This window comes from Schistocerca gregaria, chromosome 3 (assembly GCF_023897955.1).
Source record: "Schistocerca gregaria isolate iqSchGreg1 chromosome 3, iqSchGreg1.2, whole genome shotgun sequence".
Taxonomy (NCBI): domain Eukaryota; kingdom Metazoa; phylum Arthropoda; class Insecta; order Orthoptera; family Acrididae; genus Schistocerca; species Schistocerca gregaria.
This window is the reverse complement of record NC_064922.1, coordinates 934,357,665-934,372,270: the sequence shown is the minus strand read 5'-3', so window position 1 is coordinate 934,372,270 and position 14,606 is coordinate 934,357,665. Positions and strand designations below refer to the sequence as shown.

Sequence of the window (14,606 nt, the reverse complement as noted above, 5' to 3'; positions counted from 1 at the left end):
ATTTTGTCATTGATAAATGAATGTGCTTACGCTGTATTACGAGTAGAACACGTTCCCGGAATGTGGTAGATATCTTTGCACTTTAAGTTTCCGAAGGTTTGAAATCTAATAGTAATGTCGTTTATACTCCGTTAAGCTCGTACATGAAGTGATGATACCAAGCTGCTGTTGAAAAGGATCGTCGTAAAATAAGCTATATTTATGATCTTGGCTTCAGAAGAAATTACATTCCATCAATTCTTAAATCTGCTTGTACACTTTACTGTAGTTCCTTCTAACTGTAATGTGATCTGCGATCAGGAAAAATATTATCTGCACAATTTTATACTTATCGAAACGAAACACATTTTGATTGACTGGCAGTTCAGCTCTTGATTTTGTTTCAGTGGTTGGTAATATCTGAGCAGATGGCGTTGTTAAATTCAAGGTTAGTTTTGTTTATGTACGGAAAGGTTGGTAGCACTGTGAGGTGTTGATAGCTGTCAGTGTTGAATATGCAAAAATATGAGAAATTAGAGAAAATTGGCGAAGGCAAGAGCATAATTTTTTCCAGTAGATAGTGTTCGGGAGATTCTGTTAAACTGGAAATCTTCCTTGTCGAAAAACGTGATTATCGGCATTGACATCGTCATACAGTGTTTTTGTTTACACTCTTGAGATTTAATCTTTTGTTACAGGTACTTACGGAACTGTATTTAAAGCAAAAAATCGCGAAACGCATGAAATTGTCGCTTTAAAGAGAGTGCGTTTAGACGATGATGATGAGGCAAGTATTTTCTTGAATTGTTTTCTGCTGAGAGAACGTCGGAACTGTATCAAGCCAGTATAGTGCTATGCAGTTATGAATATTAATATTGTTGTCATTGATTAGGGTGTACCGTCATCGGCGTTACGTGAGATATGCCTCTTAAAAGAACTAAAACACAAGAATATTGTACGGTTGTATGATGTGCTCCACAGCGATAAAAAACTAACGTTGGTTTTTGAACATTGTGATCAAGATTTAAAGAAATATTTTGATAGCTTAAATGGGGAAATAGATCCAGATGTAGTGAAATCTTTCATGTAAGTACACGCAATTGCTTCACTTACAAAGATTTATGAGATTTGCGCCTTATGGCTTTACCTAACTGATGATAAATAACCTCTACATTTTGTGAGGCTATATAATACCAGTAAATCATGGTTTATATTGTACCAGTGAATTTGGCTTTTGACTAAATGTAGCAACATTTTAATTTTCTTATGTAGGTATCAACTGCTGCGAGGCCTCGCCTTTTGTCACAGCCATAACGTTCTCCACAGAGATCTCAAGCCACAAAATTTACTTATTAACAAGGTTTGTATGGCTTTTGTCGCAAGCACTGTTGAATACTTATCAATGTGAAGCATTCACGTCATGAAAATGAGGTTTTAATTCAATTCCAACATCAAACAGTTTATACTTGTGTGAAAAAATGCAAATAATGTATGTTGCAATGTTATATGAGTTTGATGTGCCCTGTCATATTTTGCTTGCTGCTCCACTAACCTCATATTATGGAATAGTTTCATTATAGTAAATTTTTGTGACTCTTGTTTCAATTTCCTCATGGTGCATTCAAATGCTGGGATGACTCCTTTGAAAGGGCATGGCTGACTTCCTTCCCCATCCATCCCTAATATGATGAGACTGATGACCTCACTGTTTGATTTCTTCCCCCAAGAAACCTAACTCTTGTGAAATAGCACATGCTTTGTGTGAATGACTCAACTTCATCATGGTAGTGTATTTACTTAATATTGTAGATGATAATGGTTACAGAAGGCTTTCTTTAAGTAAAACTTGAGATGAATATAAGATATTAATTCACTCTCCTTATATAAGCCATATGTGGAATGAGTTAGCCAGATAATAAATAGTAACTTTGGTTACACTTGAAGATGTTTTTCATAGATGTTCTTAACATGCCTGATTAATTCTTGCAGCAACTGGGTTAAAATGCTTGTAATTATTTTGTACTCTCCTTACCACTCATTTTTAACATGATGGTTTGATACAGCCTGTCATGAATTCCTCTCCTGTGCCAAATTCTTCATCTCAGATCAGAGTAGCACTTGCAAGATACATCCTCAATTATTTGCTGGATGTATTCAAATCTCTGACTTCCTGTTCAGTTTTTACCCTCTACAGCTCCCTCTAGTACCATGGAAGTTACTCCATGATGTCTTAACAGATGTTCTGTCATCCTGTCCCTTCTCCTTGTCAGCCTTTTCCACGTATTCCTTTCCTCTCCGTTTCTGCACAGAACCACCTCATTACTTACCTTATCAGTCCACCTAATTTTCGACATTTGTCTGTAGCACCACATATCAAATGCTTAGATTCTCTTCTGTTCCAGTTTTCCGACAGTCCACGTTGAGCTACCATACAATCAGTTGCTCCAAACATACATTCTCAGGAATTTCTTCCTCAAATTAAGGCCCGCATTTGATATTAGTAGACTTCTTTTGGTCAGGAATGCCCTTTGTGCCAGTGCTAGTCTGCCTTTGACATTCTCCTTGCTCTGTCTGTCATTGGTTATTTTGCTGCCTAGGTAGCAGAATTCCTTAACTTAATATACTTCGTGACCATAGATCCAGATGTTAAGATTCTCGCTGTTCTCATTTCGGCTGCTTCTCATTACTTTGGTCTTTCTTTGATTTACTCTCAATCCATATCTGTACTCGTTAGACTGTTCATCTCATTTAGCAGGTCATGTAATTCTTCTTCACTTTCACTCAGGATAGCAATTTTGTATACTGATTCTATAAGCTAAATAATGGAAAATCCAAGATGGAATAATGACAGTATTATTAAAATGATAGATTGCTTCTAACCATATAGAGGAGTCATTGAGTCACAGACAGGCTCAACAAAAAGATTACTATATATTTAAGCTTTTGGCCAAAGCACCTTCTTCTGAAGTAGAAACCCCACCCCTCCCCCCTCCCTCCCCCACACCACTATCTCTGGCTGCAGAGGAGGCAACGCTTACCCCCCTACAGAAAAGAGTTCCTGTTCCTGTACAACACGGCACTCTGCCCGTCACTATAATACCTGACTGACTCCAGGTGTGTAACCTCCTTCCTGGTTGCCATGACTAATTGTATCCTCACTCACAATTGCTTCTCCTTTGAAGGCATCACATAGAAACAAATCTGAAGTACAGCAGCAATTGGCACCCACGTGGCACAATCCTACATTACTAGGAATGTTTCACTAATAAAGTTTGTTCCAAAGTCTGTTTTATTATGGCAGATCAGGAAATTGGTGAATCAACATTGAAAACTTTTGCCTTAAATTAATTTTAACACTATGATTGTTCCATGTAACCATAATCACAATCATGTTACATCAAACTTTTGTTCAGAAAGGTAGTTTTGAATGCTTCTAATTGTTGAGCTTAACTTATGTTCAGTTCAATTAATCATCAGGTTACACATAACTGTGTGAGCAAAGCTATTTGATTGTAAGATGAGACCCTATATAATTTGGAGGACTGGAAGAAATTTTTAAAATTAAAAAAAGAAGATAGTAAGAATAAAAAAGAAACACAGAAATAATTTAACACAGTATATACTACAAATAATATGTGCAATACTATTGTTAGATACTTATGTACAGAATAAAAGGAGTGTGCTACAAGGAAAACTTTCTATTTAGTTTTGTAAATATAAACTCTATTGCTCAGTTATATGTAGAAATCATCCTTCATATTTCTGTGCTGGGATATGTAGTATAACGTGTGATGCCATGTACTTACAGTGGCTGTGAATGTTTGTAAGTCTGTTTTTTTAGGTTAGATTTGTTGCAGTGGTACAACACTGCTTTCACAGTTTTAGTGGCCGTCCACGTGTCTGGTCTTTTGTGCCAAAGGAGTTGCCGGAGATCATCTTGATAGTACACCTTTGTCACTGTTTGTCCTTGCAATGTGTTTTCATTATGCACAATCCCACGGACATCAAAGAGGATAGTCAGCATCACCTTGATTTTGCTTTGCACCTGCCGCATTTTCTTCAGCCTTTGAGGCTCGGGATGCTTCCATTGTGACGACTGTCTTTTTGTTTCTGGGCTCTAACCATACACCCATGATTCATCTCCAGTTATCATCGTGTTCAGGCACAGAGGCTCAGTATTGGTGGTTTCCAGAAGGTCCTGTGCAGTGTCAAAACGGAGGTCTTGTTGATCCGGTGACAACTTGGGCACAAATTTCACAGCCACTTGGTGCATGTTCAAATCATCACGAAAAATTGCATGTGCAGAATCTTTACTCACTCCACCTTCTTGGGCAATCTCCCGCACTGTCAAACAACGATCTGCCATCACCAAATTTTGCACCCTCTCTACAACAGTTGCACTCTGAGCTGTTTGGAACCTGCCAGAACGCTGGTCACTCTCCGCTGCCATTTTTGAATCGGTCGAACCACTGATGGATGCTTAAATCCTGAGAAAAGGAACATTCGGTTGAAACTAAACCATACAAACTTCTTTCAGTGCTGCCAAGACAGAGTACAGTCCATGTACTCAAAGCCTCAACCCCATAAGATCTAGGGATGGTGGTACTTTTCTGAAAGACAGCTGCTCTGTAAAAGGTGAGTGGAAGAAACATTTTCAAGAATGGAATTCTTACAGATATCTTCACCCGCCTCCCCCAGTGAACCATTGATCTCACTATTGGTGGGGAGGCTTGTGTGTCTCAGTAATACAGATAGCAGTACTGTAGGTGCAACAGTAATGGAGGGATATCTTTTGAGAAGCTAGGCAAATGTGTGGTTCCTGAAGAGGGGCAGCAGCCTTTTCAGCAGTTGCAGGGGCAACAGTCTGGATGAATGACTGATCTGGCCTTGTAACACTAACCAGAATGACCTTGCTGAGCTGGTACTGCAAACGGCTGAAGGCAAGGGGAAACCACAGCCATAATTTTTCCCGAGGGCATGCAGCGTTACAGTATGGTTAAATGATGATGGTGTCCTCTTGGGTAAAATATTCCCCCTTTCGGATCTCTGGGCAGGAACTACTCAGGAGGACGCCGTTATCAGGAGAAAGAAAACTGGCATTCTACGGATCGGCGTGTGGAATGTGAGATCCCTTAATCGGGCAGGTAGGTTAAAAAATTTAAAAAGGGAAATGGATAGGTTAGATATAGTGGGAATTAGTGAAGTTCAGTGGCAGGAGGAACAAGACTTCTGGCAAGGTGAATACAAGGTTATAAATACTAAATTAAATAGGGATAATGCAAGAGTAGCTTTAATAATGAATAAAAAAAATTGAGCATGGATAAGCTACTACAAACAGCTTAGTGTACACATTATTGTAGCCAAGATAGACACAAAGGCCACGCCTACCATGGGAGTACAAATTTATATGTCAAATAGCTATGAAGATGATGAAGAGATTGAAGAAATGTATGATGCGATAAAAGAAATTATTCAGATAGTTACAGGGAGATGAAAACTTAATAGTCATGGGGGACTGGAATCCAGTAGCAGGGAAAGGGAGCGAAGGAAAAGTAGTAGCTGAACATAGAATGGGGGTAACGAATGAAAGAGGAAGCCGTCTGCTAGAATTTTGCACAGCCCATAACTTAATCATAGCTAGCACTTGGTTCAAGAAATATGAAAGAAGGTTGTATACATGGAAGGACCCTGGCAATTCTAAAAGGTTTCAGATAGATGATATAATGGTAAGACAGAGATTTAGGAACCAGATTTGAAATTGTAAGACATTTCCAGAGGCAGATGTAGACTCTGACCACAATCTATTGGTTATGAACTGTAGTTTAAAACTGAAGAACCTGCAAAAAGGTGGGAATTTAAGGAGATGGGACCTGGATAAAATAAAAGAACCAGATGTTGTACAGAGTTTCAGGGAGAGCATAAGGGAACAATTGACAGGAATGGGGGAAAGAAATACAGTAGAAGAAGAATGGGTAGCTTTGAGGAATGAAATAGTGAAGGCAGCAGAGTATCAAGTAGGTAAAAAGACGGTGGCTAGTTGAAATCCTTGGATAACAGAAGAGATAGTGAATTTCCTTGATGGAAGGAGAAAATACAAAAATGCAATAAGTGAAGTAGGCAAAAAGGAATACAAACGTCTCAAAAATGAGATCGACAGGAAGTGCAAAATGGCTAAGCATGGATGGCTAGAGGACAAATGTAAGGATGTAGAGGCTTATCTCAAGAGGGGTAAGATAGATACTGCCTACAGGAAAATTAAAGAGACCTTTGGAGAAAAGAGAACCACTTGCATGAATATCAAGAGCTCAGATGGAAACCCAGTTCTAAGCAAAGAAGGGAAAGCAGAAAGGTGGAATGAGTATATAGAGGGTCTATACCGGGGCGATGTACTTGAGGACAATATTATGGAAATTGGAGAGGATTTAGCTGGAGATGAAATGGGAGATATGATGCTACGTGAGAAATTTGACAGACCACTGAAAGAAACTAGGCCCCGGGAGTAAACAACATTCCAATAGAACTACTGACAGCCTTGGGAGAGCCAGTCCTGACAAAACTCTACCATCTGGTCAGCAAGATGTATGAGACAGGCGAAATTCCCTCAGACTTCAAGAAGAATATAATAATTCTAGTCCCAAGGAAAGCAGGGGTTGACATGTTTGAAAATTACCAAACTATCAGTTTAATAAGTCACGGGTGCAAAATACTAACACAAATTGTTTATAGACAAATGGAAAAACTGGTAGAAGCCAACCTTGGGGAAGATCAGTTTGGATTTCATAGAAATGTTGGAACACATGAGGCATTACTGACCCTACGACTTATCTTAGAAGAAAGATTAAGGAAAGGCAAACCTACATTTTAGCATTTGCAGACTTAAAGAAAGCTTTTGACAGTGTTGACTGGAATACTCTATTTCAAATTCTGAAGGTGGTAGGGGTAAAATACAGAGAGCGAAATGCTATATACAATTTGTACAGAAACCAGATGGCAGTTACAAGAGTCGAGGGACATGAAAGGGAAGCAGTGGTTGGGAAGGTAGTGAGACAGGGTTGTAGCCTGATGTTATTCAATTGGTATTAAGCAAGCAGTAAAGGAAACACAACAAAAATTTGGAGTAGGAATTAAAATCTACGGAGAAGCAATAAAAACTTTGAGGTTTGTCCATGACATTGTAATTTTGTCAGAGACAGCAAGGGACCTGGAAGAGCAGTTGAATGGAATGGACAGTGTCTTGAAAGGAGGATATAAGATGAAGATCAGCAAAAGTAAAATGAGGATAATGAAACGTAGTTCAATTAAATCGGGTGATGCTGGGGGAATTAGATTAGGAAATGATACACTTAAAGAAATAAAAGCGTTTTGCTATTTGGGGAGCAAAATAACTGATGATGGTTGAAGTAGAGAGGATATAAAATGTAGACTAGCAATGGCAAGGAAATCATTTCTGAAGAAGAGAAATTTGTTAACATCGAGTATAGATTCAAGTGTCACAAAGTTGTTTCTGAAAGTATTTGTATGGAGTGTAGCCATGTATGGAAGTGAAATATGGATGATAAGTAGTTTTGACAAGAGGAGAACATAAGCTTACGAAATGTGGTGCTACAGAAGAATGCTGAAGATTAGATGGGTAGATCACATAACTAATGAGGAGGTACTGAACAAAATTAGGGAGACGAGAAATATGTGGCACGCCTTGACTAGAAGAAGGGATCGGTTGGTAGGACATGTTCTGAGGCATCAAGGGATCACCAGGGCAGTGCGGAGGGTGGTAAAAATTGTAGAGGGAGACCAAGAGATGAATACACTAAGGTGATTCAGAAACGTGTAGGTTGCAGTAGGTACTGGGAGATGAAGCAGCTTGCACAGGATAGAGTAGCATGGAGAGCTGCATCAAACCAGTCTGTGGACCGAAGACCACAACAACAACAGATATCTCTTAAAAAAGTGCAACTACCTTATGTGTGCATACAGATTTGCTCACTACTAAGGTGTGAGCATCAGAACTTCAAAGATGTAGTAATTATCATCGTCTTCAAAAAGGAAAATAGGGGTGATTGTAGTCAGTATTTTGAAATTTTTCTGCTCTCAGTTGCAAGAGAAGTCCAGTGAATAAAACTGGCCATTGCACATGGCCTTTTATAGATCTGGTCAAGGCCATTAACTCAGTTAAGGGAGATGCACTCCATATAAAAAATGTGTTGAGAGACTTTTAATTGCTGCATGCCAACATGGAAGGCATTATTCTCTCTATTAACTCTAGTAGAGAACAAGGAGAACAATTTGGAACAGTTATAGGAGTTACACACAGATGTATAATTGCCTGCAGTCATTAAGCTTCTCAAAGCAGAATAACCACTTGGAGTAAGAAATGGAGCACAGGACTGATGGAGGGTTATTTAAACCTTAAAAGATTAAGGGCAAGGAAAACCATATTTTCAACAATCATTATACAGCTCCTGTAACCTAAGACGGTAACATTTTCACGTGCTTGGTATATGATAAGCAAGCCCTTCCACTCCTCATAACAAAGCTTATAAAACCACTGAATTTTATTTCAACAGCAGACAGACACACACATACTGTATCAACATTTGTATACTGTCTAATCAGTTTATTATTTCGTAACATCAGTGGCAATTTTCTGCAGGACATAAAACATTTTACCTATATCTCCATTCACTTGTGGAAAAGTACAAACTGATACGGAAATCCATTGCCGTGTATATACTCTCACAACCCTCGCTCACTTACAGCAAAGGGTTTTCAGGAATCATAACATCAGCATTGCACCTACTCTGAATGTGTAACAGTCTGTGTTAATATGAACCTTAACTTATACCTGTAAAACTTGGGTGACAGGATGTGTGCAGTTAGCTTGGAGAAATAACATCAGTGCTGTCTGAGCAGAAACCTGAGAATAAAATGACAAGACTGGCATATCCAAACTAGTGCCCTTGAAGAAGCCAATGCTACAAGAATTGAGGTGACAATAATTGAATATCAGTTTTGATAAAGTAACATCTTCCCAAGTAAATCATGCCTGCTGTATATATGGCTGGGCACCGTATGCGCAGTTGACAACATAAAAGATAAAAGGATACTCTGAAATGTAATATGGAGAAATGCTGGGTCATTATTGAAAACTGGGAGTATCTAACAACTAATCAAGAAGACTGGTAACTAATCTGCTTTTGGCTTGTTGTCACTTTAATGTTAAGTAACCAAAATTGTGACACATTTCATTATGTTGTATAATTCATGTAGCATCAGTTATGGAATTTTACTTGAGAAGCATTACTACATAGTCATTCTTCGCGTTCTGTTAGATTAAGTGACGTGCATATTTAAATAGGTAAAGATTCTTGGAACAACCTGTAGCCTATGTAATGAAAGACAAAGAAAGAGCTCCAAAGTTTTAAGAAATTTCAAACCCTGTACTACATCAGCATTCATTACACTTGTGTTCCGGCTGGCTTTCTGATTATTGTCTTTCACTGGATGTAAATCATGTTGGATTTATTTTTGCAGTCAGTCAGGATGTAGGAGACAAAATGCTGAAGGGAACATTCAATTTCATTTGCCTTACTGATTTTTTGGCTGCTCACTGATGTTCAATTAATTTAGGGCATGCATTACGTAAATGTGGTCTGTATCCTGCCACACAAGGCTAGAATGTTATGTAATGTGACAATCAAGAAATGTACAATTACTTTATTTTGTACATTAATTGATTGGTGATAGATTCTTATGGCTTTGGAATAATTTGTTCCATAATTTGTGCCATTAGTAAAATATTATTAATTGTTGTGTGATGTAATTCAAATGTTTTGAAATAACTGTACAAGAATGTTTTACTGTCTTGTATTCCTTCCCCAGAATGGTGAATTAAAATTGGCAGATTTTGGTCTTGCTCGAGCTTTTGGTATCCCTGTCAAATGCTACTCAGCAGAAGTTGTGACATTGTGGTATAGACCTCCTGATGTTCTGTTTGGTGCCAAACTGTACACTACGTCTATTGACATGTGGTCTGCAGGCTGCATCTTTGCTGGTAAGCACTTTACTCAGAATAACTTGAAATTCCCATTTAATGCTTTGTGTGAGCGGGGAACTTGTTAAATATCTTTGCACAAGGTACATGATCCCACTCTTAACTAATAAAAGAAGGCAAAGTCAGCGTGATAAACATAGCCTGCTTGGATAACCTTAGCACTGTCTGGTGAAACTGAGTTTAAACCATGGTTAGTATGCCTGTGTCATCAGCAATCATGAAATTTTTGATCTGCTCTTTAAAGTCATTGGAAGATCATTTTTTAAAAATAAGACCAGACTCAGTATTGATCCTTGGGGGACTCCTTATGTTATGGTCTCTTATTCTGAGGCCAGTCTTATTCCTGTGCAAGAGTCTGTAACTGTGACACACTGCTTTCCATAATGAAGGTAAGGCTACATCCATCCAAGAGGAATGTAATTAATGCCTTAAGATTTTCATGTACCACGTATAATCGTATGAATTGTGAATAACTGTTTATGCATCTCATAACAGATGCTTATTAATCATCTTATTAAGGCACAGAAAACACACCAAAAATTGATAATATAATTGATTTGTATGAAGTGAGGCAGAACAGCATTCTAAAATTAAGATTTTATCCTGAGAATGAACCATTGTATTTCCATAATAAGACGTAAGAGCAAAATGCCTCGGACCTTTGGAGGTGACGGAGTACCACCTCAAACTGACAAACCATGGACTCCTAAGATACAACTCGGCAAACAAATGGTAATGAGATGGGGAGCTATTAATATCAATGGGGGCTACTCTGGGAAGAAGGTAGAGCTAGCAGAGGCTGCAAGTAAGATGTGGCTGGATGTTTTAGCAGTTAGTGACATTTGGGTAAGGGGTGAGAACGAAGAGGAAGTGGGAGAATACAAGTTCTATCTGTCAGGAGTCAAAGCAGGAATAGCACAGTGGGGTGTAGAGCTTTACATCAGGAAAGAAATGGAACCCAGCGTAGTTGCAATAAGGTATGGATAGATTTGACAGTGTCAAGCAAGAAAATTAGGATTATGTCAGTATATTTGCATTGTGAAGGGACAGATCAAGATAAGATGGATAGTTTTTATGAGACACTCAGTGATGTAGTTGTTAGAATAAAGGACAAGGACAGTGTTATGCTCATGGGTGATTTTAATGCCAGGACTGGAAATCAAACGGAAGGGTATGAAAAGATTATGGGTAAATTTGGAGAGGATATGGAGGCCAACAGGAACGGGAAACAACTCTTGGATTTCTGTGCCAGTATGGGCTTAGTAATCACAAACTCCTTTTTTAAACATAAGAACATTCACCAGTATACTTGGGAAGGCAGGGGAACCAGATCTGTCATTGACTATATAACAACAGATCAGGAATTCAGGAAGGCTGTGAGGGACACACGTGTATTCAGGGGATTCTTTGATGACACTGATCATTATTTAATCTGTAGCAAAATTGGTATTGTGAGGCCGAAAGCGCAGGAGGTCAGGTCCATATGTAGGAGGATAAGAGTGGAGAAACTACAGGTTAAGGAAATCAGGCACAAGTACATGACAGCGATCTCAGAAAGGTACCAGTTAGTTGAATGTAGTCAGTTACAGTCATTGGAAAAGGAATGGACAAGGTACAGGGACACAGTACTAGAAGTGGCTAAAGAATGTCTTGGAACAGTAGTGTGTAAAGGTAGGATGAAGCAAACAGCTTGGTGGAATGACACAGTCAAGGCAGCCTGTAAAAGGAAAAAGAAGGCGTATCAAAAATGGCTACATACTAGAACTCAGGTAGACAGAGAAAGTTATGTTGAAGAAAGAAACAAAGACAAACAGATAATTGCAGCATCCAAGAAGAAATCTTGGGAAGACTTTGGAAACAGGTTGGAGACTTTGGGTCAAGCTGCTGGAAAACCATTCTGGAGTGTAATTAGCAGTCTTCGAAAGGGAGGTAAGAAGGAAATGACAAGTATTTTGGACAGGTCAGGAAAACTGCTGGTGAATCCTGTGGATGCCTTGGGCAGATGGAGGGAATATTTTGAAGAGTTGCTCAATGTAGGTGAAAATACGATCAGTAATGTTTCAGATTTCGAGGTAGAATGGGATAGGAATGAGGATGGAAACAGGATCACATTTGAGGAAGTGGAGAAAATGATCAATAGATTGCAGTGCAATAAAGCAGCTGGGGTGGATGAAATTAAGTCGGAACTCATCAAACACAGTGGAATGTCAGGTCTTAAATGGCTACACAGGATAATTGAAATGGCCTGGGAATCGGGACACATTCCATCAGACTGGACAAAAGCAGTAATCACACCAATCTTTAAACATGGAAACAGAAAAGATTGTAACAACTACAGAGGTCTCTCTTTAATCAGCGTTGTGGGTAAAATCTTCTCAGGTGTTGTTGAAAGGAAAGTGCGAGTATTAGTTGAGGACCAATTGGAGGAAAACCAGTGTGGGTTTAGGCCTCTTAGAGGTTGTCAGGACCAGATCTTTAGCTTACGGCAAATAATGGAGAAGTGTTATGAGTGGAACAGGGAATTGTATCTATGCTTTATAGATCTAGAAAAGGCATATGACCGGGTTCCTAGGAGCAAGTTATTGTCTGTTCTACGAGATTATGGAATAGGAGGCAAACTTTTGCAAGCAGCAATTAAAGGTCTGTACATGGATAGTCAGGCAACAGTTAGAGTTGACGGTAAATTGAGTTCGTGGTTCAGAGTAGTTTCAGGGATAAGACAAGGCTGCAACCTGTCGCCACTGTTGTTCATATTATTTATGGATCATATGTTGAAAACAATAGACTGGCTGGGTGAGATTAAGATGTGTGAACACAAAATAAGCAGTCTTGCATATGCCGATGACTTAGTTGTGATGGCAGATTCGATTGAAAGTTTTCAAAGTAATATTTCAGAGATAGATCAGAAATGTAAGGACTATGGTATGAAGATTAGCATCTCCAAAACGAAAGTAATGTCAGTGGGAAAGAGATATAAACGGATTGAGTGCCAAATAGGAGGAACAAAGTTAGAACAGGTGGACAGTTTCGAGTACTTAGGATGCATATTCTCACAGGATGGCAACATAGTGAAAGAACTGGAAGCGAGGTGTAGCAAAGGTAATGCAGTGATTGCTCAGCTATGATCTACTCTCTTCTGCAAGAAGGAAGTCAGTACCAAGACTAAGTTATCTGTGCACTGTTCAATCTTTCGACCAACTTTGTTGTATGGGAGCGAAAGCTGGGTGGATTCAGGGTACCTTATAATTAAGGTTGAGGTTACGTATATGAAAGAAGCTAGGGTGATTGTAGGTACTAGTAGATGGGAACAATGGCAGGAGGGTGTCCACAATAAGGAAATCAAAGAAAAACTGGGAATGAACTCCATAGGTGTAGCAGTCAGGGCGAACAGGCTTAGATGGTGGGGTCATGTCACACGCATGGGAGAAGCAAGGTTACCCAAGAGACTCATGGGTTCAGCAGTAGAGGGTAGGAGGAGTCGGGGTAGGCCAAGGAGAAGGTACCTGGATTTGGTTAAGAATAATTTTGAAGTAATAGGCTTAACATCAGAAGAGGCACCAATGTTAGCACGGAATAGGGGATCGTGGAGGAATTTTATAAAGAGGACTATGCTCCGGACTGAACACTGAAAGGCATAATCATTCTTAAATGACGTAAGTATCAGTGACATTCTGCTTAAATTATCGATCCATCCTTCATAAAGTGATTCACTGAGTAAGAACATTTCTGTACCAGAGTATCACATAGCTTCTTTTTCAGTAGAGGTTCACATTAATAATGTGATTCTTGAGTTTCTCCCGGCGTATTTGATAATCAAAATATCCACGGGTGTACTGCCAGTCTATAGTGTCCAACGGGCACAATATTTCGGTGATCAAACATGTCGCCATCATGAGGTGAACTGACAGACTGAGCTCCTGTGAACGTGCCGGCACGGAGATCCGTACGCTATGGCTGCTCAGGGGAAACTGGGTTCGGTCGCGGCGGCGGCCGATTTAAATACCCTCTGCCTGCGGCGCGCTTCCTCCGCCGTCCGCGCCCCGCGCCACGATCGCGCGGTGGAACAGATTGCGACGGCATCTGGGATGACGTCGGTGTGATGGCTCTGTCCGCCGTGGTCGTCACAACTATACGTTTGCTCGATTTACTCTTCATTAACCCAATCGCTGGTTCCCAAGCCTTGCTAAGATCATAGCCACAGTCACGGTTTATGAGGTCGTCGTTGGTGTGAATTTCAATGGCCTCTCTAACAAAGCTGTCCCAGTATCTCGACGTCTGTACCAGAATTCTCGTGTGGTCATACTCCATAGCGTGATTTTCCGACAAACAATGTTCAGCGACCGCCGACTTGCTCGGATACATCAGTCGAGTGTGCCTCTGGTGTTCACGGCATCAATCCTCGACGGTACGCATCGTCTGACCAATATACGACTTGCCACATTGACACGGAACCTGGTACACGCCGGCCTTCCTCAAACCGAGGTCGTCTTTGGCACTCCCCACACTAGTGCACGAGTTTTATTCGGAGGACAAAACACAGTTCCGACCCGGTGTTTCTTCAGAATGCGGGCGATTT

At 39.8% G+C, this 14,606-nt stretch overlaps 1 protein-coding gene across 1 annotated transcript in view; it reads left to right on the top strand.

Moving 5' to 3' along the window:
- Positions 1-423: 423 nt before the first annotated feature.
- Positions 424-14,606, top strand: part of LOC126355822 (cyclin-dependent-like kinase 5) — a 35,530-nt gene continuing 21,347 nt past the window's right edge. Inside the window, exons 1-5 of the mRNA XM_050006267.1 lie at positions 424-531; positions 678-766; positions 872-1,065; positions 1,252-1,339; positions 9,859-10,030. Coding sequence (XP_049862224.1) covers positions 495-531; positions 678-766; positions 872-1,065; positions 1,252-1,339; positions 9,859-10,030 — 580 coding nt within the window. The 5' untranslated portion in view covers positions 424-494. The remainder of the gene's footprint in view (positions 532-677; positions 767-871; positions 1,066-1,251; positions 1,340-9,858; positions 10,031-14,606) is intronic.